This window comes from Bison bison, unplaced genomic scaffold, assembly GCF_000754665.1.
Source record: "Bison bison bison isolate TAMUID 2011002044 unplaced genomic scaffold, Bison_UMD1.0 scf7180017864382, whole genome shotgun sequence".
In the NCBI taxonomy this organism is placed as follows: domain Eukaryota; kingdom Metazoa; phylum Chordata; class Mammalia; order Artiodactyla; family Bovidae; genus Bison; species Bison bison.
Genome location: NW_011494954.1, coordinates 5,782,339 through 5,808,285, shown reverse-complemented (window position 1 = coordinate 5,808,285; position 25,947 = coordinate 5,782,339). Strand labels below are relative to the sequence as shown.

At 40.1% G+C, this 25,947-nt stretch overlaps 1 protein-coding gene across 1 annotated transcript in view; it reads left to right on the top strand.

Moving 5' to 3' along the window:
* ST6GALNAC3 (ST6 (alpha-N-acetyl-neuraminyl-2,3-beta-galactosyl-1,3)-N-acetylgalactosaminide alpha-2,6-sialyltransferase 3) overlaps positions 1-23,385 on the top strand; it is a gene marked incomplete at its 5' end in the record, with an annotated part of 257,400 nt that extends 234,015 nt beyond the window's left edge. Inside the window, 2 exons of the mRNA XM_010857607.1 lie at positions 19,979-20,086; positions 21,147-23,385. Of these exons, the coding sequence (XP_010855909.1) occupies positions 19,979-20,086; positions 21,147-21,333 (295 nt within the window). The remainder of the gene's footprint in view (positions 1-19,978; positions 20,087-21,146) is intronic.
* Between the last annotated feature and the right edge of the window lie 2,562 nt (positions 23,386-25,947).

Genomic DNA, 25,947 nt, shown 5'->3' with positions numbered 1-25,947 from the left:
GCATCAACTGTATTAGCAGGCAGATTTTTTTACCACTGAGCCACTAGGAAGGTCCTTTAAAGTAGTAGAGGGATACAAAGAAACAGATGTGAGAGAGAACGTGAAGAGTTAACACAACTCAGTAACTAATGGGATGTGAAAGATGAGGAAGAGGGCAGAGTCAAGGGTGATGCACATATCCTGGAGAATCATGGAGCCATCATCCAAACAAATTAAATGAGATAATTTGGGAGCTGGAGCCATCTACCATCTGACATCTCTCTTGGCTGTGTTAATATCTCCATTAATTCTCAAACCACGAACGGAAGGAAGCAGTACTCGCAGCACCACAGCTTTGAGCACTTAGATTTTCTTCTCTTATAATGCGCAATTCAGCCATGGAAAGCTTGGGTTTTAGAAAGGTGTCTCGATAAGGCTGGACACCATCCCACATGCATTATTAGTCCTATTAGCAGCACGCTAGTTATGGAGGATTGCTAGCACAGCCCGAGGTGAATGGCAAATAGTCTTACAGTCAGGGTTGCTCAAAGAAGTGGCAGGTCCAAAGCCATTTAAAAACTAGAAAGTGGCCTCCTGATAAATAAAACGGCACTTCTGAGGCTGAACAAAGCTCATAGTTGAATGAGCTTTGTGCTGACAGGAAGACTGAAACTTTCCTGCCAAGGGGAGGCCAGTATGCAAATGTCACTTTCTGGACTTTGTTGATTGCAAAACTGGTGGCAGCAGTGACAAGAGGGGTGCAGGACAGCGGTCACAGGGAGGAAGAGTCTTCCCTGTGTCTGCAGAGTGACCTAAGACATTAATTGCCAGAGATTCTATTAAATATGTGCTTTATAACTTCAGGAAGGTACAGATGACACTTAATTTTCTGAGAGTTTGCTTTGCAGTGAAAAATTCAAGAGGCTAAATTAACTTAGGTAACTTGATATGTTATCTCATGATTGCCAGAATTTAACAATGAAAACACCCCTTGATGTTGATAAATCCACTGTTCAGTTCAGTTCAGTTCAGTCGCTCAGTCTTGTCCGACTCTTTGCGACGCCATGAATCGCAGCACACCAGGACTCCCTGTCCATCACCAACTCCCGGAGTTCACCCAGACTCACGTCCATCGAGTCAGTGATGCCATCCAGCCATCTCATCCTCTGTCGTCCCCTTCTCGTCCTGCCCCCAATCCCTCCCAGCATCAGCGTCTTTTCCAATGAGTCAACTCTTTGCATGAGGTGGCCAAAGTACTGGAGTTTCAGCTTTAGCATCATTCCTTCCAAAGAACACCCAGGGCTGATCTCCTTTAGAATGGACTGGTTGGACCTCCTTGCTGTCCAAGGGACTCTCAAGAGTCTTCTCCAACACCACAGTTCAAAAGCATCAATTCTTCGGTGCTCAGCCTTCTTCACAGTCCACTGTGAAATCCACTGTGGGTACCATCAATTACAAAAACACATATTTCCACCTTCTGGAGCCCCATATTTGTTTATTCTCTTTTCTTTGGAGCACCATATATGGCCACCCCTGTGGTATGATTTGTTATTTATTAAAAAAAAATACAGAGCACACTTTAATCCTGATAGATGAAATAGGAATTTTTTATTGAGCTATGGTTCAACTGACCAAAAAAAAGGTTGTTTTTTTTTTTCTATCTTAACTACAAGATAACTAAGAGCTGGGGATCTAATGTGCAGTATGGTAACTATAATTAACAATACCGTATTATATACCTGAAAATTTTTGAGAGAATAAATCTTAAATGTCAAGCACACATAAACTGTAATAATATAAAGGGATGGAAATGTTACCTAACCATACTGTGGTGATCATTTTGCAGTGTGTTCATGTATCTAATTATTACATTGTACACCTTAAACTTTCATATGTTATGTGTCATTGTTGTGGTTTAGTGACTAAGTTGTGTCCAACTCTTTTGTAACCCCATGGACCATAGTCTGCTAGCCTCCCCTGTCCATGGGGTTTCCCAGGCAACAATACTGACATGGGTTGCCATTTCCTTCTCTAAGGGATCTTCCTGACCCAGGGATTAAACCCATGTCTCCTGCATTGGCAGGTGGATTCTTTACCACTGATCAACCAATTGTCATTAGTATCTCAATAAAGCTGGGAGGAAATCTGATTCTGGAGGTAAATAGATACAAGAGGTACATATGGGTTTTATCAAATTTTGTGTGATAATCTGGGTTGTATCTCTGACATGTAATGTATTCTCAGGTATATCAGTAAGTATCTCTATTATGGACTTCCCAGGTGGCTCAGTAGTAACGAATCTGCCTGATGATGCAGGAGATGCCAAAGATGCAGGTTCAGTCCCTGAGTTGGGAAGATTCTCTGGAGTTGGAAATGTCAACCCACTCCAGTATTTTTGCTAGGAGAATCCCAGGGACAGAGTTTTGCCTGACAGAGGAGTCCATGGAGTCACAAAGGGTTGGACATGACTGAGCACACACACACGTCTCTATTATATCATTTAAAAAATTTATATATATATATATATATGTAAACTAAAGTTCCATGGGAAAAATGTTAGCAATTTCTTACTTAGGAATACCTTGCATTCCAAAATTATTCAACTTAGAACCAATTGAGTGCCTACGGTCAGAGACATAACTTTTCCAACAAAGGTCCGTATAGTCAACGCTATGGTTTTTTCAGTAGTCATGTATGAATGCAAGAGTTGGACAATAAAGAAAGCTGACTGCCAAAGAATTTATGCCTTCACATTGTGGTGCTGGAGAAGACTCTTGAGAGTTTCTTGGACTGCAAGGAGATCAAACCAATCAATCCGAAATGAAATCAATCCTGAACGTTCATTGGAAGTACTGATGCTGAAGTTCCAATACTCTGGCCCCCTGATGCGAAGAGCTGACTCTTTGAAAAAGACCCTGATGCTGGGAAAGATTGAAGGCAAAAGGAAAAGAAGTAAGCAGAGGATGAGATGGTTAGATAGCATCACTGATTCAACTGGCATGAATCTGAGCAAAGTCCAGTAGATTGTGAAGGACAGAGAAGTCTGGTGTGCTGCAGTCCACTGGGTTACAAAAAGTCAGACACGACTTAGTGACTGAACAACTAAGTTATTACAAATAGTGGCTATAGTTCAATGAATATTCAGGGTTGATTTCCTTTAGGATTGACTGGTTTGATCTCCTTGCAGTCCAAGGGACTTCTCCAGCACCACAATGTGAAGGCATCAATTCTTCAGCACTCAGCCTTCTTTATGGTCCATGTCTTACATCCATACGTGACTATGGAAAAAACCATATCTTTGACTATACAGACCCTTGTCAGCAAAGTGATGTTTTTGCTTTTTAATACGTTAAGTGTCATAGCTTTCCTTCCAAGGAGCAAACATCTTTTAATTTCGTGACTGTAGTCACCATCTGCAGTGATTTTGTAGCCCAAGAAAATAAAATGTCACTGCTGTACAACTTTAAGTGGACTATAAACTATTGAATGTCTATGCTGTGGCAACCCACTCCAGCGTTCTTGCCTGGAGAATCCCAGGGACGGGGGAGCCTGGTGGGCTGCCGTCTATGGGGTCGCACAGAGTTGGACACGACTGAAGTAACTTAGCAGCAGAGATGCTGTATATCAGAAACTAACTCATATTGTAAATCAACTCTACTTCAATTAAATAAATAAACTTTTAAAAAGGCCAAGATATTTTTGGTGACCATCATCCCTTCACTGGCAAATATTCAGTCAGTTTGCAAGTAAGCTATTTATAAATCGGGAAACATTTTCCTAAAGAAACTAATTTTTTAAATGGAGGTTAGATTCTCAGGCTAATCCTCAAAAGCTAATTTAATTCATAATAAAATGGAACTCAACTTCTAATAGAATCCTCAAACCTAACAAGCATTTATAGCAGTGATTTTCAACCGTGGCTACACACATCACATTATAATCACCCAGGAAAGCTTTTTTTTTTTTCAAAAGAACTCTTACTAAGTACAAATACCAGACTTCATCCCTAGGACAATAAAATCAGAACCCATTATCAGTAGCAGTGGTGGTAAATGAGTTGGGAAAAGGTGCAGACGATGCAAACAATGCCTCTACAGAGAGTGGAATCAGTGCTGCGTCTGGGAAGTGGAGCCAAGGCTCTGAGGGTAGAGAGTGAGATCCAAGTACTAAAGAGGAAGAAAGGATGTCCCTGGGAGAAGGAAAGGGTTGGATTGTGGTGGTTTAATTGCTAAATCGTGTCCGACTCTTGAGACCCCATGGACTGTAGCCTGCCAGGCTCTTCTGTCCATGGGATTCTCCAGGCAAGAATACTGGAGTGGGTTGCCATTTCCTTCTCCAGGGGATCTTCCTGACTCAGTATTTGAACCCAGGTCTCCCTCATTGTAGGCAGATTCTTTACTGACAGCTAGGAGAGAAACCCTGGGGATAGGATTGTGGAGTCAAAATCATCACATCAGAGATGTTGGCCTCTGATGACAGTAAAGAGTTTTTCAGAATGAGAAAATGGTGGAGGGGTCTTCAAGACTGGGCTCTAGCAGCCCAAAGATTGGGGCTGTGATGATGGGGAGGGAGCTGGTAAGGGGCCAGTTAATTGGCATCACTCACCACTTCCCTTTATCTGGTTCATGAGGCAGGAAGACTAAGTTCCCTTCAATCTACTTTCTTATTTTGGAGTGAGGCTTTCACAAAATTTCATGCCTCATATATCTTCTCTACAAAAAGCAACGATGTAGTTCTTTGCATCCTCTTGGCATGATTATGGACACTTAAGACTAAGCAGAGGGAAGGGGAAGAGAGGAGAAATGAAGGGAAGCCAGTTTGTGGGCTCCTAAAATAGGAGCGATTCTGTTCATCTCCTGCTGCTGTTCAACAGCCTTCAGAGTTCAGTAGCTCTTCTCGTCATTTCTTTGCAGCCTCTTTAGTTAGAAACATAGGCACAACGTGTTATCACCAACTGGTGAAAGCAAAGATGCAAGGTGGAGGAGCTTCTCAACTGTTTTCCTATGTCCTTTTCATTTATATAGCGAGGCGTAGAGATTTCTGACATTCTGTGATTGTTGCAATGTAGCAAAGTCTGTGGAGAAAACAACACTCACATTTTAATCAGATGCTCTCAAATGAGAAGCATTTTCTAAGTTCTATTTCATATTTCTTTTGGCATTTTCTAAGATATATTCCTTTTGCTCTGTGTTCTCGTTCCTATTTTATGAAATTTTGTCTACTCTGGAGTTACAAAATCACTGAGCTTAATATAAACACAAAAGAGAAATAGACTGGCAGACATAGAAAACAAACTTGTGGTTACCAAAGGGGAAAGGGAAGAGGGGAGGGACAAGTTACAGGTAAGGGATTAACAGATACGAACTATTGAATGTAGCAATAAGGGTAAAATGTAGCACAGGGCATTATAACTGATATCTTGCAATAACTAGCAAAAATACTGAATCACTATGCTGTACTCCTAAAACTAACACAATATTGTAAATCAATTATACCTCAATAAGAAAAAAATTACTGGCCTAGAAGAATTCCAGAGACACATAAATGTCATCTCTTCTGCTGTAAAGAATGGAATTATTACCATTATCTTTTCTCTGATCAGAAAGGTGGTCCTTAAATAAAAAGACCCAGTACGGGAGAAGTTTTGGTATGGGGAGGTTGTGTATAGAAGGGCTTCTTCCCAGGTACAAACTTTCTGTAAGTAAACACGACAAACACACAGCTCCTTTCTGCAGTTTGCCAGCCAACCTGTATATCAACACTATGGGGAAAACACATCTCCATGAAAGAAATTCTTCTCTTCACTAAGCAAGGGGTCTAGCTCAGTTGGAAAAATCTGGATAGACTTCAAACACTATCCCATCTCAAGAATACAGATGAAAATGGATTTCTTAGGACTAAAATTCCTGGACAGAATTAAATTGGAATAGCATTCTACCTTAGTGGACAAAAATTTTGTTTAGTAAGTGAGACTCCATTAGCTCTGATTGTTTCAAGGAAGATTCCATCACTGAGTCACTTGACTTCAGGTGTTCCGCTAGAGCAAACAGATGCCCCTCTTAGGAATCCCTGGGTGCTAGAGTAGAAGAATTAGATCAGTGTGCCTGTTGACACATTGATGATAGCCTATAATTTGGCAAAGATACTGTGCGTAAGGTAGTCAATGAAAGTCAGCATGTTGGAAAAATGACAAATAAAACCTCCTTCTCTAAGTTAGATACTTAAATTCTCAGTCCCTGAAGACCTATGTGTCAGTTGTCGCTTTTGACCTTTACTAATTGAATTGTCCTTCTTTACTGAGCTACATAAAAGCAGTTTAATAGATGGGAATAAGGGGGTACAGCATAACTTTTCCTATTTAAAAATAAATATGTGTGCTCAGTCATGTCTCTTTGCAACCCATGAACAGTAGCCCACCAGGCTCCTCTGCCCTTGGGATTTTCCAGGCAAGAATACTGGAGCAGGTTGCTATTTCCGACTCTTCCTGACCCAGGGATAGAGCTGACATCTTGTGAATCCTGCATTGGCAGACAGATTCATTACCACTGTGCCACCTAAAAGGAGTTAAAGTCAAAGTCGCTCAGCTGTGTCCAGCTCTTTGTGACCCTATGGACTGCCCATGGAATTCTCCAGACCAGAATACTGGAGTAGGAAGCCTTTCCCTTCTCCAGGGGATTTTGCCAACCCAGGGAGAAAACACAGGTTTCCCACACTGCAGGCAGATTCTTTACCAACTGAGCCACAAAGGAGGCCCAAGAATATTGGAGTGGGTAGCCTATCCCCTCTCCAGCAGATCTTGCTGACCCAGGAATCAACTGGGGTCTCCAGCACTGTAGGTGGATTCTTTACCAACTGAGTTTTCAGGGAAACCCCACTGTACCAACTGTTCAGTTCAGTTCAGTCACTCAGTCGTGTCTGACTCTTTGAGACCCCATGAACCACAGCACGCCAGGCCTCCCTGTCCATCACCAACTCCGGGAGTCCACCCAAACCCATGTCCATCAAGTCGGTGATGCCATCCAACCATCTCATCCTCTGTTGTCCCCTTCTCCTCCTGCCCTCAATCTTTCCTGGCATCCGGGTCTTTTCAAATGAGTCAGCTCTTCACATCAGGTGGCCAAAGTATTGGAGTTTCAGCTTCAATATCAATCCTCCCAATGAACATCCAGGACTGATCTCCTTTAGGATGGACTGGTTGGATCTCCTTCCAGTCCAAGGGACTCTCAAGTCTTCTCCAACACCACAGTTCAAAAACATCAATCCTTCAGCACTCAGCTTTCTTTATAGTTCAACTCTCACATCCAGACATGACCCCAGGAAAAACCATAGGCTTGACTAGACGGACCTTTGTTGGCAAAGTAATGTCTCTGCTTTTGAATATGCTATCTAGGTTGGTCATAACTTTCCTTCCAACGAGTAAGCGTCTTTTAATTTCATGGCTGCAATCACCATCTGCAGTGATTTCGGAGCCCCCAAAAATAAAGTCTGACACTGTTTCCACTGTTTCCCCATCTATTTCCCATGAAGTGATGGGACCGGATGCCATGATCTTCGTTTTCTGAATGTTGATCTTTAAGCCAACTTTTTCACTCTCCTCTTTCACTTTCATCAAGAAGCTCTTCTTCTTCTTCTTCTAGTTCCTCTTCACTTTCTGCCATAAGGGTGGTGTCATCTGCATATCTGAGGTTATTGATATTTCTCCCAGCAATCTAGATTCCAGCTTATGCTTCCTCCAGCACAGCATTTCTCATGATGTACTCTGCATATAGGTTAAATAAGCAGGGTGACAATATACAGCCTTTCCTTTTCCTATTTGGAACCAGTCTGTTGTTCCATGTCCAGTTCTAACTATTGTTTCCTGACCTGCATACAGGTTTCTCAGGAGGCAGGTGAGGTGGTCTGGTATTCCCATGTCTTTCAGAATTTTCCACAGTTTATTGTGACCCACACAGTCAAAGGTTTTAAAGTCCAATATTCCCCTCAAAATAATTTACCTCAGGACTTATTAAGCCATGTTACTCAGAAACAGTAGATTCAGATAGGCAGGAAATTGCAGCAAAATTCATCATTTTAACCAGAAGTTCAGGGCTGCTTTGTATTTTTAAAATTTCACTATTATGTGTAGCTGATTGCTTGGCTATGGCTGGAGCTGGCTTTGTGATGATCCCAATGGTACTGGAGACCTTAGCAATAAGCTTGGATTCCCAGTTCTCCTTCAGTGAGGTGAAACCATCTCAAGTCTCTGTCTTAATCCTTGTTAAAACTTTTAATTGTTTAAAAATTATTTTTAAAAATCTGTAACTATGTGTGGTGACGAATGATAACTAGACATTGTGGTGACCATTTCAAAGTATATACAAATATCACAGCATTATGTTTTACAACTGAAACTAATATAATGCTGAATGTCAGTTATACCTCAACTTTTCAAAAAGTTATTTTTAAACAGAAATTTTCACTTTGAAAGTGAAACAAGGCTCAGAAAGCATTTTTATCAGAAACAAGTTTGAGTCTGATTCTGTGCTAGAACAATTTCTAAAGGAAAAGCTTGTTTTAACTCAAGTTCCAATTAACTTAAAAAACTAAGGGAAAGTGAGACCTTTCTTTTCTCTTCTAAAAACTAAAAGTGGCAGGAAAAAAATCTCTTATCTACTTAGATATTCTCCTACCTGATTATAATCTTTCATTTGTTTTTCTGCCTTAGTCTTAAGGAAAGTATATGCAGAAGGAATTTCTGATAAGAGAACTAGGAGAGAAAGTCAAAACCTTCCTTTAATTACCTTTATCAGGTTAGCAGGGAACAGGCACCTAGGCCTTAGGTAGAGGAAGGTGATTAGCATTCAGAACACTGAAGACTACATCAATTTAGGAAGGGCATGATTTCAAGATAAGTTGAAGGGTAAGTTAGAAAGAAGCAACTTATTTAAGCTTAAGTATAGAACTAGGATCAGATCAAATAGTGATAGCTAATAAGAATTAAGGATTTGGTAGAACTGACTCCCTAATTATACCCAGAGTATTAAGTAGACTCATTATGTTAGAAAGGATCTTGGAGGTCAACCAATCCAACTTTAAATCTTCGGTCACAAGGAACAGATGCCTCCTTCAGCTGACATAAGCCAAAGAGGACAGTTTATTAAAATGTTAAGATCCTAGGGCTGAAACGAAGCCATGCCTGGGGAATGAAGTAAACCTAGGGCTGAAAGGAAGCCATGCCTGGGGAATGAAGTAAATCAAAGGAACTTGATCTTTATTTTCAGGACTTACCCCTTTATTTCTTTTTAAAGTTGATGCACATATCCATGTCAATGGCCTAAAACTATTGTTTGAACATGACCACAGCTGAAATTCTAAAAAGTGTTTTGAATGTTAAAGCTATTAACACTTATCTATAAAGTGGTGATAATAACTCTTGTGCTAAAAACACAGCTAGACAGTTATAATCTCTCTCACATGGATTAGAGAAAAAAAATGGGGCCCCCAAAGAAGAGGCAACATGTTCAAGATTTCCTAGATAGTTAACAGTAGAAACAGAAGAACTGAGGTCTTTTGACGGCTGGTCTGTCAGACCAAAATCAATGCAGGTGGTGACTGCAGCCATGAAATTAAAAGACGCTTACTCCTTGGAAGGAAAGTCATGACCAACTTAGACAGCATATTAAAAAGCAGAGACATTTCTTTGCCAACAAAGGTACATCTAGTCAAGGCTATGGTTTTTCCAGTAGTCATGTGTGGCTGTGAGAGTTGGACTATAAAGAAAGCTGAGCACCGAAGAATTGATGCTTTTGAACTGTGGTGTTGGAGAAGACTCTTGAGAGTCCCTTAGGCTGCAAGGACATCCAACTAGTCCATCCTAAAGGAGATCAATCTTGAGTGTTCATTGGAAGGACTGATGTTGAAGCTGAAACTCCAATACTTTGGCCACCTGATGCAAAGAGCTGACTCATTTGAAAAGACCTTGATGCTGGGAAAGACTGAAGGCAGGAGGAGAAGGGGATGACAAAGAATCAGATGGTTGGATGGCGTCACTGACTCAATGGACATGAGTTTGTGTAAACTCTGGAAGTTGGTGATGGACAGGGAGGCCTTGCGTGCTGCAGTCCATGTGGTCGCAAAGAGTCGGACATACTGAGCAACTGAACTGAACCAAACTGTCAGACATGTGATGCCTCGGGCAATGCTGAGAATGATGGTAAACAAGAGAGAGCTTAGTTAAGAACCTGAGTTCTCTGATATGACACTCTCTGGGCAAGTCCTTTATATGTTCCCAAACTTTCATTTGTATAATGGAGATATTAATTCTCCCCAAAGGATGGGGTTGTTGTGAGAATTAAACAAAATGACCTATATATTGCCCTTGGCACAATGTCTAGTATATATAAATTATCCATAAATAATAACAATTATTATTTATCAAAAAATATACTTAGCATTTTGCTACTTATCAAATAACCCTGAAACTCAGTGGCTTACAAGAACATTTATTTACCACTCATAGATCTGTGATCAGCTATAACTCTGCTAGATATCAATGAACTTAGCTCTAGTTTAGGGCTCAGATCTGCAGCCTGGGACCCAGATTGAATGAGCACTCTCTGTCTAGGATGTGCTGTTCTCATGATGGAGAGAAGAAATTAAGAAATGGGAAGCATGTAATACTTAAAATCTCTACTGAGAACTGTCTCCTTGTTCACTTCTACTAGAAGTTTACGAGGCAAAGCAAGTCATTTGGCCAAGCCTAAAGCAGCGAGGCAGGAAAGCTACTGACGCATGAGCAAGCCATGTTCAAGGAGGGAACAATCAAAACAACCTAGCACAGGAAAGTTGATAGAAAAACTACGGCCCTTGAGACAAGGGCCTCTATGGTAGCTTGAATAGTCTGAAACTAGAAATCACATGGGCTATCCACAATACCTCACATCCTCAAAATCATGGGCCATTTAGAAAAACCACAGGTCCAGGGAAGGCTACAGTTATTCAGAGTAGAGATTGGGCACATGATGTAATCCCGTCTCCAAGAAGCTTCACTGAGTAGAGATGTTGCTGTAGAGAACATTTAGTTCAGCATTTCTTGACCAGAAAGCAACTGCAAAGTGTTCATGTCTTTAAAGCAGCAATGGTATCCATGTTCATGTCCAAGAATAATAATTTAAAACCCTTGGTAAGTTAAAGGTTTATGTAAAAACTGTTTCCTTTTTAAGTGGAGCAAGTTGAGAGCCTTTGGGTGTATACCAAGGATGTTTGCTTAGAGACTACACGGAGATTAGATGGCATTTGCTCATGACTTGTAACTTAGTTTATAACACAGCTGAACACCACTGGGTACCTCCAATAGCCTCACACATTTTTTAATTGTTTTTATTCTTCGTCATATATTGTTTACATTTTTCTCAGTTCTGAATTAATGGGGAATTTAATGAGGAAGTAAAAATATAATTCTGCCACTTTTCCCCTGGATACTTTTGCCAGATCCATAAATTTCCTTCAGCTGAAAAAACTAGGTATATAAAACATCAAGGTATCTCTAATAATTCAAAACATAATGTAAAAAAGATAAATAAATCAGCGTTAGTTGTGCATCCTGTCTCTAACCAATAATTTATTATGGAAATTAAGTACTGATGATGCTTTGAGGTTTGCTCCAGATTAGAAGGCAAAGCAGAACTATTCTGTATTCTGGTTACTCGCATACCTCAGTGCACAGTCCCATAGCCTCCTGCCTGAAAGGTGTCCTCCTGTTCCTTTATCTGCTTGGTCTTTACTCTTAGTCTGGAGCTCAGCTCTTACCTCCTACCTTCCCCAGTTCCCTCCAGCACAATCTGTTGCTCTTCCCTCAGTATTCTCGTAACACCTGTAAGGGGATTACTCTCTCGATAACCCTATTTTTGAAACCAGTCACTGAGTGTTTCCCCACCTTGACCTTGAGTTGAGATCAAGGGCAGCTTGGTCTTTCCAGTGCCTGGCACAGTGCCTCACACCTACAGCGCACTCACCAAATCTTTCTTTAATGGATGAAGGTAAGCAGAATCAAAGCTTGATAAGATTAGAAACTGGAGAGGATGTGGGGAGAGCATTTCAGGAAGAAGGAAAATGTACACAAGTCAAGAGAAAAAAAGGCAGAATCTGATAGGTACAAGATGTACTAAGGAGCCATAAATGGAACCATGTGACTAGACTTGGGAGTTCAGAAAGAGTAGGGGGGTTATGTTTGTTGGGGAAGGGCCCCAAGAGGTACCCGTTGTCTTAGTCTGCTTGGGCTCCTATAATAGAATACCATACTTTAATTCCTATTAAAGAACAGGAATTCATTTTCTAATAGTGTTGGAAGCTGGCAGCCTGAGATTAAGGTGCCAACATGGTCGGTTTCTGGTGAGAATCTCCTTCTGGCTTGTGGCCTTCTTGCTATGTCCTCATGTAACATGAAGGGTCATCTGGTCTCTCCCTCTTCATATAAGGACAATGGTGCCATCAGTAGGACGCTAACTTCATGACCTCATGTAAACCTAATTACCTCCAAAGACCCCATCTCCAAACACCATCAAAACGAGGGTAAAGACTTAAACATAAAATTTTGGAGGGGATACAATTCAGCCAATGCTGAGTGGTTAAGGATCTAGTCCTGCTTTAATGAAGTGGTCCAAAGAGACCTCCATTATCCATCCCTGTCATTCCTGAGGTTCCATTGTTCATTTAAAAAATTGAATGAAATCCCAGAAACCAACGTTTCCAACTGAAGGGGCTTTAAAGCCCAAGGGCAGGAGCAAAATAACCTTCTAATTTCTGAGATGAATGAACAAAGTAATTTTTGTGAGTGGTATCTTCTATTTCTACAGCAGCCATAAATCATACCTTTGGGAGCTGAACCATTTTACTTTTAAATGTACATTTTGCAAAGAACACAGTAATTTCTGATTATGCTCCTTTTGCACAATTTTGTTGCATTCATCACTAGTCAGAGTCCTGTTGATTCTATGTTAGGAAAACTATTTGTTATATTTACAATCCAAGTGTCTACTGATTAGCTCAGGCATTTTTGCATTAGCTGATCCGGATGGTAGTACAGTCTTAAAGATTTATGGCTTTCTCCATTTGCCCATGGTCCATATTTCATTATTTTCCAGACCTAGACTCTTTTTGTCAAGTGCATTCTTTTTGGAATCTTCCTCAGTATGACATTTTTATCCATTTGAAAAGTTTATGTCCATCTGTAAATGATTCAAGCCCAGATGGAGAATTCTGCCACCTGATTTGCAGAAAGTTGTTGCTGCCTAAAGATTTGCTGGGCACATCCCATTGATAGATAGTACAAATATATACTGTTAATATAATGGGCAAACTCCAGAGTATTACCATAGCTCCCAACTATCGAATGATATACAAAAATATATGACTTGGGGACAGCTGAAATTGTTTCCACACTTTGAGCTCTGCTTCCATTAGACTGGTTCACAATATTAGATTGAATCCCAAGGTGCTACTGATAATCATCAGCTGTTTTTCCTGGCCAGTGTCTTTGTTTAAATATATTCTTTCATTATCCATGTGCTTTTGAAAAAAATAGAAGAATGTTTTTAATTGAATAATCTGTATTCTGCCAGATGCTCCTTCTCCCTAGGAAGGTATATAGAAACTTACTTTACTATTTTTATTTATCCTGCCAGTGTAGTATATTGATGAGAGAACTGAGGTCCAATAGTGTTAAAATAAGATATGAAATATTGATTAAGTCTTTTTTAAAATTCCCTTTTTGCTCCTGAGTATAGCAGATTTCAGCAGAAACTGCTGCCACAATTGTGCTCTCCAGTAAACCTTCATTGTAGGAAGGGTTTGGATCCCCTTTGGGCTTTGATAAATGATTATTATGCTTTTGAAATATTCACTTGGAATGCCCTGGGCCTTGTTTGCATTGGATCATAGAAGAAATGGATTAGAAACAGTAGAAACAAAGGCCCCCAAAGGAACCATTCTGTGAAGAGGTGGCAGCCACAGAGATGGAGGCAACTGGACTCCTCATCCTTGTTCCCTGACACTGGCTTCCCTTCTGCATTGCACAGCACCCATTGTAGGCTAGGGACTTCCCTTTAGGTTTAGGCCAAGTATGTTGATTCTTAGGGCTGTGTTGCAAGGTAAGATAATAATTCAGTATACACCAGACCTGAATGGCTTCAGATAGACTTGTCAAGATGCTTGGCTAGGTAAGGAAAGCCAGTGGGACAGTGAGCAGAAAGTATGGGAATGTACATAAGGAGAGCCTGGATTTGGGGTCAGAGACATCCCCATGGCAAATCTCTCTCAGCCAAAGACCATGCACCAGCAAGTCAAGAAGTCTACTGTCCTCTTAAAGCTCAGAGGAGCTTGGAACAAAGAGGAATCTGGTGAAATGTGCAAGAGAACTTCTTACACAGGGCATACACCACAACAGAGAATTATCGCATCTAAAGCAGGCCAAGATTTAAAAAACCCTGATATAGGGAAAGTGCTATTATATTGCCCATCGAAGTATAAGCTTCTTGAGTTCAGAATCCAAGTCATTGAGCTAATGGTGCTCAATAATTAGAGCATCCTGCGTATGTGTGTGTGTTTAGTCACTCAGTCATGAGAGCATTCTGTAAATAGATCAGTTCATTGTAAGTCAGCTTTCTTTTGAAAAGTAACCATTTCTGTTTCCTCAGTTCCTCCTCCGAAATTATCCCAAAGGGACATGTCACTCACTAGAAAGTTCCAGCTCTCCAGGCATTAGGAGAAAAATGCTTCACAATATGTTTCCAGAAATGAGAAGATGAGGGAACATGCTCAGAAGCAAGGGTGCAGGTGAATGAAGATATTGGGATTGGTAAAAAAAAATAAGGCTAGCATGACAGACAACATACACCTGTGGCCATGTGATGGCCTTTAGCATCGAGGAACAGGGGTAAACATCAAGGGGCATGGTAACTTATATTTTATTGGTAATGAAGTAGATGAAAAATCATATTTCAAATGATATGCCTTCAAGCATGTGCTACATCAAGGTGTTGACAGCATCATTTTTCCAAGAGATGAGCAAGTAAATTTTAGCAGTTTCCAAGTGGTAAGTGTCTTGATTACCAAGGAGCAGTGGGATGCGAAGTTGCCTGGTGAAACAAATGATTGATAGCTTCCTTTTAACACTCTTGCCTTTCCCCCTCCTCCCCCTCCCCCAACATGGCTCATTATTCTGCTGCATTAATTTAAGCTTTCCTATTGTACTGAATTAGGGGCTAACATTCTCTTATCATCCCTATGGGAATCTTGATTGTTTATTTGTAGGTGACAATAATTGTTTTTATCGATCCCCAATTGTGGAAGGTATAAAAAGTGCCATGGCTGATGGCCAGCTAGTACACAGTGCTATGTGCATGACTGACAAATTACAAGACAATATTTGGCCCAAGAGGTGACCCTTTTGGAATTTTTTAAGGCATCTGATAGTTATCACTAGGTCTCTCCAAGCTAAGAAGCATAAACAACTTCACATGTATCAGCTCAAGTCTTTTTGTTGCTAATTCTATTGAAACCTCCAAAAGGTCAACTGGGGTGTAAAATTTATACTTCCTCCTTTCTAGTATACCCACACAGCAGGAGAGTTTAGAAATGGTGCAGCTGTAAGAATTCCCAGATGCAGTGCCATCCAGGCCAGCGAATTCCCTTAGGAACCCAGATCATCAGGGCATTTATTTGGAGTGAAGTGAAAGTCGCTCAGTCGTGTCCGACTCTTGGCGACCCCATGGACTATATAGTCCATGACATTCTCTAGGCCAGAATACTGGAGTGGGTAGCCTTTCCCTTCTCCAGGGGATCTTCCCAACCCAGGGATTGAACCCAGGTCTCCCTCATTGCAGGCGGAAACTTTACCGAGTCACAAGGGAAGCCCCTTTATTTATTTGGAAGAATTCCTCTATTAATCCAGCAGCTACCATTCTTCCACTGAAAGTATCATTATATGGATATTAGCTGGAAGTATTGCAAAGAAACCACTTTGCTAGCCCAGGCAAAGTATTATGGGTAGGAAACCTTATATGATTTTTACATCCCAAATATGTCAAAGGCACCGGGGGCAGGTGGGGGTGGAAACGCAACTCTTTAATTAAGTGATGGTTGTAGGACAGGGCACTTGGGCCGTATGAACCTCGTAGTCTGAATCAAATGCAACACAGCTTGCTCGAAGAGCTTTTGAGCTAATTATTATTCTCTCTCTCCAGAAACAAAATAAATCAGTTGAAGCTTAAAAGCCATCGATATCAGAAATGGGGTAAAATTTTCCTTATTAGGTGGAGAGATGGAAAGATCTTTGACCAGAGGCCAAACCCTGAAATTCTTGACCCTCTTTTCCTGTGGTAAAGAGAAGACAATCAAATAGAGAAATCACTTTGACAATTGTACCCTATTTATCCTTTGAGGGTTCTGCTAGGAAAGCCTGGCTGTTGGACTCTCAGAAACAACTATGTGGGTTGGACCAGAAAGAGCCAGGGGAGCTTATTTTGCCGAGTAGGAGTCCATATGTCCCATGAGCGATCCTCCCTTTGTCTCGGGGCTCTGAGGCCATCTTGGTTCTTGACAGCAACTATGTGGAGGGACCAGCTCCTAGAAAAACACCTAAAAAGAAAACCAATTTGACTTAATTCAGATTTTTTTCTCACTCAAATTAATCTTTACCCTCAATGGTATGGTGGTGTCTTTGGTTTTAGACAGCCATTTCAGCACCTTCTATGAGCAATTGTGTGAAAGAGAAAGATATGGAAAGTTTTCCATATTTGGAGAGAAGAGCTACCTTCCCTCCAAAAGTTGAGGGAAGGTAGCCACCACCACTGCCAGATAAAACTGTACACCCTTTCTATATATACCCCAGGCACTCCAAGGCATTCCCATGTTACAAATGTGCAGTTATTGTGACCTGACCAATTGTGTTATATGCTTGTTAATTACATACCCTACATGGATGGAGCATGGAACTGCCACATGGCTAAAGATGAAAACAGATTGACTATCATGAGTGATGATCACAGAATTGTTTGATTTTAAAATGAGAGTAAACCTTAGATAAGCCTTAGTTAAACTATCTCATTTTAGGGAAAAGGAAACTAAGATGCCCCAAAGAAGCTAAGTTGTCCAAAGCTTCACATTTCAGTCATGTCACAGCTGGAATGGGAAACCAGATACCCTCACTCAGTTCTTTGCTGTGCTTGGTATTAACTCAGAAACACACAGGTTCTGCTTTGTTACCCTATATTGTGATTAATTGCTTTAACATGTGTGGCCTCCCCCACTATACTGTGTGCTCTTTAAGAAAATGTTCGATATTCATCACCAACTTCTAGTATAGTCGGTAGCACATAATAGGATCCCAATGAATGTTTGTTAAAAAAGGTGAATAAGTGGGTAAATATGTGAGACCTGTCATTTTTCATCATGTGCAAATAAATGCTGTAATTTTTTATGATCATTACTAATGCTTGGTCAGCCTACTAATGAAGAATGGATAGGGAGGATTGGAAGGTAGAAAAGTAGAAAGAAAAAGGCAAGAAGAGGGGAAAAATACAATTCAACAGGAAGAATAACTGGAAAAAAAATCAGTATGTAGATAAAATTTCTAGATTTGATTTAGGAGCTTTTGGTCAAGACTCTTGTCTATTCTGATCTCTCCCAATTTTCAGATGACTTTTTCAGCAGATGGTGCTTTAAGCACTTCCCATTATTGCTGCTCCTCCTCAGACACCAGAATTGCAGGATTGACTGCAGGTTGCATTGTATTATAGGCAAAGTTGCTCTCTTCTATCTTCCCCTCCCTGTGGTGGGTCTTCCCACCAATTTGGCACTTGTTCCTAACCCATGCTGCTGCAACTGTTCCTGTCACAGAGGGAAAGTGCATGTAACTCAATGTGGTACTGTTTCTGGAATGTTTTCCATTTAGAAGACACACCAGGAGATACAAAGGAAGTCATTTTACATATTGGCATTTCAGACTCGGTGACAAATAGGCAGAGGGGGTGGATACAGATGCACTGGGTTTGTTTCTCTTTGCAAATCAACCAAAGTTGATGCAAATAAAGGCTAAAAACCCAGTTATCAACCCTCTCTGTGAGTTCCTTGCTCCTGAAATGCTTACCTGTTGAGATTTGATACTAAGTGGTGCCTGCTTATAAAAGAATAAGAGGCTTCAGGGGCCTAACTGTAGCACACTGATGGCTTGGTCCTGGAGAACTGCAGCAAGGATGTTGGACATCAGTGGGGAAAACTGCTGGCGGGAGGGCTGTGCCAGTGGTGAAGTGGAGGAGGAGAGATGACAGTGCGCCAGTTTACATCTAGGTGGAAGATCGGAAATTTAGTCCTTTTTAGAAAGTGGTGCTACACAGTTGCCAAACAACCTGGGGAGACCCAGATGCCCCTATGGGGAAAGCTTTAAGGAGATTGGCAGTCATCTGTTTTGGATAGATTGGGTTGTCTTGGCCAAGGACGAATATGGAGATCCAGCTTTTCATCCAACATTCCCTTGAACCATTTGCAACTTGACAGACTCCTCAAATCAGCACTTTTCTAATTTCTCTATCCCTTCAGTCATTCTACTTCCCATCTCTTTCTTAAACATACAAGCACACATCCTCATATCTGTGATATTGAACACTTCCTGGAACACTCTTCCATCATATGGTCTGTTGAGCAAGTGGCATCTGTTGCTTATCATCAGGAGTAGAAGTCCAAACACTTCTGCCCACTGTATCTTGGTATTGGAGTCACCAAAGAAAACACAACACAGTCAAGCACTGCATGGAACAGTGCTCTCCTCACATAAAGAAGAGAGACAGAGCAAGGTCAGCTGTAAGAGTGGACATCAGTACACGGTCAGCAGGTCCCTCCCAGCAGCTGACACAGGACTGTTGGCCTGCGTGCAACCCTCTTGTACCACAGAACAAAGGACCCCATCCCCTTTTTGCAGGGAACAGTTATAGCAGTGAGGTTGGCCAGGTGCTATATGTCACTTAAGCAGAGCAAAGGAGTACACACTGAGTGTGAAACAGAAGAGGCTACTCTCACACAAGGTGGTACGTCCAGCACAGGCTGTGAAAACTCCTTGGTAAGGAAGTGTTCCAGGCCCAAGGCCTATTCTTAGGTGACCAAGAAGGGGTTGAAAGACTGCCCACATGAGGCTGCCTTCCCAGTAGGCCCATATGGTTTCTTCCCATTCACCTCTCCTGCCCTCTCTTTTCCCCATATCTTTGTGTCTATTATCAAAAAGGCCTTCCCTGATCAACCTTTATAACATAGCCATCTTCAGATCCAATCCTCTAGCCTCTGTGAAGACAAAAAGCCTTGTTTTGATACTTACTGTGTTTATATATCTGTGTCATCTACAGCAGTGATGGGCACATAGTAGGTGCTCAGTTAAAACATGTTCAGGAGATTGGTAACACGGGTCTTATAAAGGAAAAATCTTGTCTCGTGATGCCAGGAAAACAGTGAAGGAAAACTTTTCAAATGCTTTCACAGACCAAGTCATTCACTTACACTGCATCCAATTTCCACTTAGAAGCACAGCAAGCCTCCAAGGAAGTGATATGTCCAGGTAAGTAAGATAACACCATTATCATTCAGCTCCCATCAGGGCTCCAAGCAACTTGAGAAAACCTGTCCTCTGATATACAGCACTAATTTGTGTTTTACGGAAAGTCAAATAAATTATTTTTCACCTGAAGGGAGCAGGATTATTTGACTCCAGATATTTGCCATATGGCTTCTCTTCCATACAACATAGCTTCTAGGCTTAAGGTAGTAAGAGTGAGAGTATGCCTATAAACTATTCAGAGATAATTCAAAATAAGTGTGTATCTTTGACAGATTGTCAAGTTTCCTTATGTTTTTTCCTGATAACAAGTGCTATGTTTTTGATGAAAGGTTGCTCACTTCTCCTCACACTTCGCTGTTGCTCTGTGTATGTCTTCTGTGTTGTTTTGTTTGTTGTTTGTTTCTTTCATTCCCCCCACAGAGTCCAGTCTGGCTCCTATCTCAGCACGGGGTGGTTCACCTTCATTCTGGCCATGGATGCCTGTTACGGCATTCACGTCTACGGGATGATAAATGACACCTACTGCAAGTAAGATCACAGGAAGTTATTTTTATTCATCTCCAATTTTGATATCTTGTCAAAATATCACAATTCATTTTAATACCATAAATCTGAGAAACAGATAGAGCAACAATTTTTTTCCTGGCATTCTTTGCTGACATGACATTTTATTGTCAGTGCATCAAGTTGTGACTTTTAGGGATGATAAAAAGAAAAATATTTACCACAGTCTAATGTCAAATGTCAGAAGGAACATTTTTCCCTTAGTCTGTGGCATGTCAGGGACTTCTGGCTTGAAAATACAGAACAAGTTCAATGGTTATTTAATTTGCAGAACAGGTTTGTTGTTTCTGCTGCTCTAATGGTTGATGAATGGCTATCTACTCAATGGTTATATTTGATCTTGAAGGACGAAATGTCCTGAAGCCTCAGAGAAGCTGATACCCTAACAAGAATTCCTGGAAATTATATTTCACTGCTAAGTGAGTAATCTGTCAGATCCTTATTTAAAATGCATGTGTTTATCCACAGTATATCCCTGCTGGTAGGATAGTTTCTAATTAGGTAATAAAACAAACCTTCCATGCTTCATCAAGGTAATGAAATAGATTTCCCTACCAACAATTGGCACAGTATCATTCAGAGAGTGTTCTAATCGTATTGTCAAATGGTACCTAAGCCACAGTCTTCATAATCAAATATTTCTACTTTAACTGTAAGCATAATGGAGCACAGATGAACCAAATATCTTACTCTGAAAATCATTAAGCTTCCTCAAGCTCTGCTAAAGCAATCAGCTTATCCAAAGTTTGTTTCCATTATACACCATTTCCTCCCTCAAAGAATGGCTCTATGTTTGCATATAATTGGTGTGATGCATAAATTTTATTTGATTTATTAAAGCACTAAGGGCCTAGTATGTCTTTCTAAAAGCTTTTGTGTATAATAGCTTTTAACTGAGTTCATGGACAAGAATCAGGCATGGGTTTGCAAGTAATGCATTTACTGGGCACATAATGGATTCTAATAAATGAGTGCTTCATTTTTCATCTCAGTCTTTCTCTCCTTTTCTTTGTTTCTTTTCTAGGACAGAAGGGTATAGAAAAGTCCCCTACCATTACTATGAACAAGGAAGAGATGAATGCGATGAATATTTTCTTCATGAACATGCGCCATATGGGGGGCATAGGTTTATCACCGAAAAGAAAGTGTTTGCTAAATGGGCCAAGAAACACAGGATAATATTTACACACCCAAACTGGACAGTGTCTTGATGTCGGCTTTTCTGACCTTGCCACACCACTTGACATGATCATGATGCTGAGATTGTGATGCTAATGACGCTGATGCTGATGATGGTGATGATAAAGACAACAACAATGATCAAGTTTCTGTACATTCTCAGATACGGATGGTGATTCTACCTGTAATTTGAACTTGGGATTTTGTGGAGGCTGGTTGTGCTCATTACGTTCTTTCTGAAGGTTCAACATTACATATTGCACTTTATAATTTAACTGGAATTGAAGTGAAGGCCAGTAATATGACAACAGTGACCTAAGAAATTGGAAGATTATCCTTCAAGATAGCTGCCCAGGATTCTTGGACGGTGAATAACTTCCAAAATCCCTGGGATTTGGCCTCATGAGGCAAGGTTACTGATTCTAGTCTCTTGAGCCTGAGCAGCTCCACCATCTTGAAGAATGATTGATTGTCAAACACTGACCCAAGAAATGCTCTCTGGGTAAACTTGCCACAGTGACAGCTTGGCTTTGGGGCAGGGAAGAAACCTCTTTCTGACTTCCCCTCTTCCAACAGTACCTCCAACAGATAAAGCCTCAGGCCATTTCCTTATTAATGAGGAAGATACCATGGACATCCTACCCATCAGGATTACTTGACGATCTCAAACACTTCGTTCAGAATGGGCCAGCTAGCAAATCTTGATGAATTTCTACTCTCGTCACTCCATTCTTACTACTCCCCCCGCAATATAACTAAACATATTACTAGAATGATCTGTATTAATGTTTAGTTATTTTTGGTCAAGTCCTAAATATTTCAGAAAGCTATTTAACATATAATATACCAACACTGTAATAACATATACTGTGAAAACATTCTTAAAACATAACCAAAAGGGTTTACTAACTCTACTACAACATCCAACAACACAAAATTTGATGCTTTTTAAAATCATGACACAGGGAAAGCAAAGCATATTTTTACATCAATTTGTATCCTACCATACTTCATAATATATATTTGTATATTCAAATTTCTATTTTATAGGCCCGAGATGTGTCTCTCCACACATTACATTATCATTGCCAAGTGCCAACTGTTAGACATGGAGAGGAAATGATTTCTTGTATTTAATTTGACTGGAGCTTTTGCCTTCTTGGGGGTTTATTTTCCCCAGAGTGTATCAATTGCTATACCACAATAACACAATAATAATGACCTTGATGTCCAAAGTGCTTTGTCATGTAGAGTCTTTCACATATGCTGTCTCATGTGACACCCGTGACCACCCCACTGGGCTATTACCTACACATTCTGACATACTAGCAGATGATCTGTGATTTGTTAATTGCTCTAATATATTCCAGGTTGCTCCCCTTGCTAATATTTGTATAGAGTAGCATTTGTGTAGACTAGCAACCAATTGATTTCAGTGCCAAATAAATGTATTATATCAAGATTATGCAGAAAGTATCCCAAGGATGGTCTTGGCCATAGACTAGGACCCCTGTGAACAAAGGATACTTTTGATTTTTTTCCCATAACTCCATTTAGGTGGGGAAAAGATGAGGTAAAGGGACAACAGGAAGGAATTGAAGCCAAGAAATATAGTTTCTTGTCTCCATCTTAAGATTACTTTGTTCTCCAGACACTCGTTGCTTGTCAAATATTAGAGGGTTAAATTACTGAGAGAGGAGCTCAGAGACCAAAGACATCCTTACCAGTATTCAGAGGACAAAGCTGGGTTCAACTCAGCCTGTTTCGGAGGCTGCAAGTGATGATAACTTTTCAACTCAGGAGCTCTCTGTAGGTCTCTACCAATGCTAAATCCCACCATTAGCTGTCCTTAAAATGGGTCCTCTTGTGCAAAATCCTCTTTCCTGTTCTCTTCTGCCATTTCAATACCTCAGTACTCACATCCATAAAAATGACCAAGTGCCACTTTCATTGTTGAAATTGTTATTGTTGTTTTTCTTTTGCTGTTTCCTCATGTGATTTTCAGTTGTATATATGTTAGTTTTTGCAAGCTAATGATGGATAGAAATGCCCACTCAAAGAAAAATAAACAGATGAAAATGTCACGGTTGTAATACAGACTGTTTTTCCCCCCTGTTGCGATACAGAAGTTCCACTTTTAAATAAAAAGGAAACCTGGGTTATCAGAGTGTTTCAAGGAATGACATAATGTAGTTGATTTAGTTTTCTGGTAAATGGAAGGCCAACCCTATTTGTTTTACTGAGAAACTTCAAAAAACATCCGTGTTCTCCTGCCTCACTGTGATGGTCTGTGAATGGAGACTTCTGCAAAGCTCTGTATCCCTCAGTCTGTGATGGTAGATATGTGTAGAATAGGCAGTGTTTCCTTTGGAAGGGTAAGGGGGCACCTCTCCTTCCCTTTTTTTTCCTTAAACCCATTTTATACTTTTTACTGTTGTCTCTTATCTCCTTTTTCTGCTAAGATTGGGAAACAAAAATCAGATTATTCTTATTTATTGTGTAGGCCTAATTGAATGACTTCCAGTGCCATCACCATTTTGATAGAATTATGTGACTTATTTTTCTTTGCAGTCTTAACATTCTCTGCTTCCATTTCCTGTTCTTTTTAAAATTATTGTATTATTCTTATTGTTGTTTTATTTATTTCTACTTTTTGGCTATGCCCCATGACATGTGAGATCTTAGTTCCCTGACCAGTGATCAGACTTGCATCCCCTGCATTGGAAGCACAGAGTCTTAACTGCTGGGCTACTAGGAAAGTCTCATTTACCCTGAGCTTTCTACTGCTAGCGGAAATACAAAGTCTAATTTGTCCTATGTTGAGAAATTTCCCACCTAAGGTTTACTGATAGAGAAGCCAATGGTAAAGGAGCAAAATTCAAGGACAGAACTTTTTGTGCAAATTTCTGGTCCACATCACAGGTTCTAGTTAACTAAAAAGGGATTTTTCCCAGCATTTAAACATTGAAAAATTTGACTAAACTTATTTATCAATGATATGTATGTATCTCAGAAGTTAATTAATATTTGTAAAAAATAAAAATATTTCCATATCCGGCTCTAGGCAAATGGACTCTGGAAAATGGCCACGATTTTCTGAAATGAACATAAAAATGTGCAAACTAAAAATAATAAAGTAAATATTATTTTTAACTCTGCAGAATCCTTGATGAAAAGCAATAAAATTTTAAAAGGGTTTTTAAAATTAACATTTGAATCCTTTCTAAGTTATAAGTAGTAGTTATTTATATGGTAGTAATGTTAGAAATCTTTTAAAATATACGATTTTACATTGTTATCAAATCTATCAAAGAAAAACCAATTTGGAAGGCTGTTTGTATATATGCACATAGAGTCTCTGTGTATATATGTGTATTCATGTGTGTTTGTGTGTATACAAAGGTATACAGGCAAACCTGTATTTCTCACTGATATGTATGAATTATAGAAAATCTAGTTTAGACTTGATCTGAAATTTGTTGGGTTACATTTTGAATCTTGAAGAAAAAAGAAGATCCAGATTAAATGTACTGATTGCTAAGAGTATGTAAAACACAATCAGCAGCTGGCCAAAAGAATAAAGCTAGAGAAGCTGCTACATCCAGAACTGAGGACACAATTATATGCCACGGCAGTCACAAATCAGACCTGGGAGTACAGCAATCTGTATCACAGGCTCTGCCGATTGCAGCTCAGCTAAAGTCACATTGAAAAACATCGCATCAAGCTCCATTCACACTGACGTGAATGAACACTGGTCCCCTTATTCAAATAAGCCTGTCTTTACCATAAGCAAACTCTGATTTGCATGATGTTTATTATATGGCTAGAGAACTGTGACCATTGTGAAAAAGAGAAAATTATATAAGGAGATTGCTCCTTGAAGATTTGGAATGAATCAGCTCACGTGGGAACGAGAGTCTGACCTGGGGACCTCACTGACCTTTCCAGAAGTATAAAGCCACTAGAAAGGAATCACTCATTACTTCCTTAGAAAACAAAAACAAAAAACACTAAAGTACTTCACCTGGTGGTGTTAACTGGACATTAATTGTAAGCTCAGTTTAATTTCAATAAGCAAGAAAATATAATCAGATGACTCATTAAAAAAAAAAAAGTGTTTAATGTGGCACGTCAAATGCAAACTCTGTTTTCCAGCGTCAGTTGTTTGCATGTCTTAGCACAATAAATAATTTATAGTCCCAGGGCCAAGAGGGGAAAATACTTTTTCCTTGACTGCAGTTTTAAAAGGCAAGACCTCATCATTTTCATAGTATACATAGATCCTGTGACTGAAGGAGCCAGTGCCAGCCTTTGTACATTGTCTGGACTTGTAAAACTGCAAGGGGCTTTAGAGACCAAACCATCCAACTCCTGCATCTTGGATTTGAGAAAATTGACTGGTGGAGGTGAAGCGACTTGCCAGTGGCTATAAACCAGACTAATAGCAGTACTGAGACTTAATCTCATGTCTCTTTCTTTAGTACTTTCTCCATTACGTTGTTTATTTGTTTTAGCACAGAATAGTAGCTGGAAAATGCATACTGACTTATTGGAAGACTATTCCTGGAAGCCAAGGGCTCCAATTAATGTTGATTCTACTCATGATCAAAATAATTCTTCCACTGAACTATAGAAATATTTGT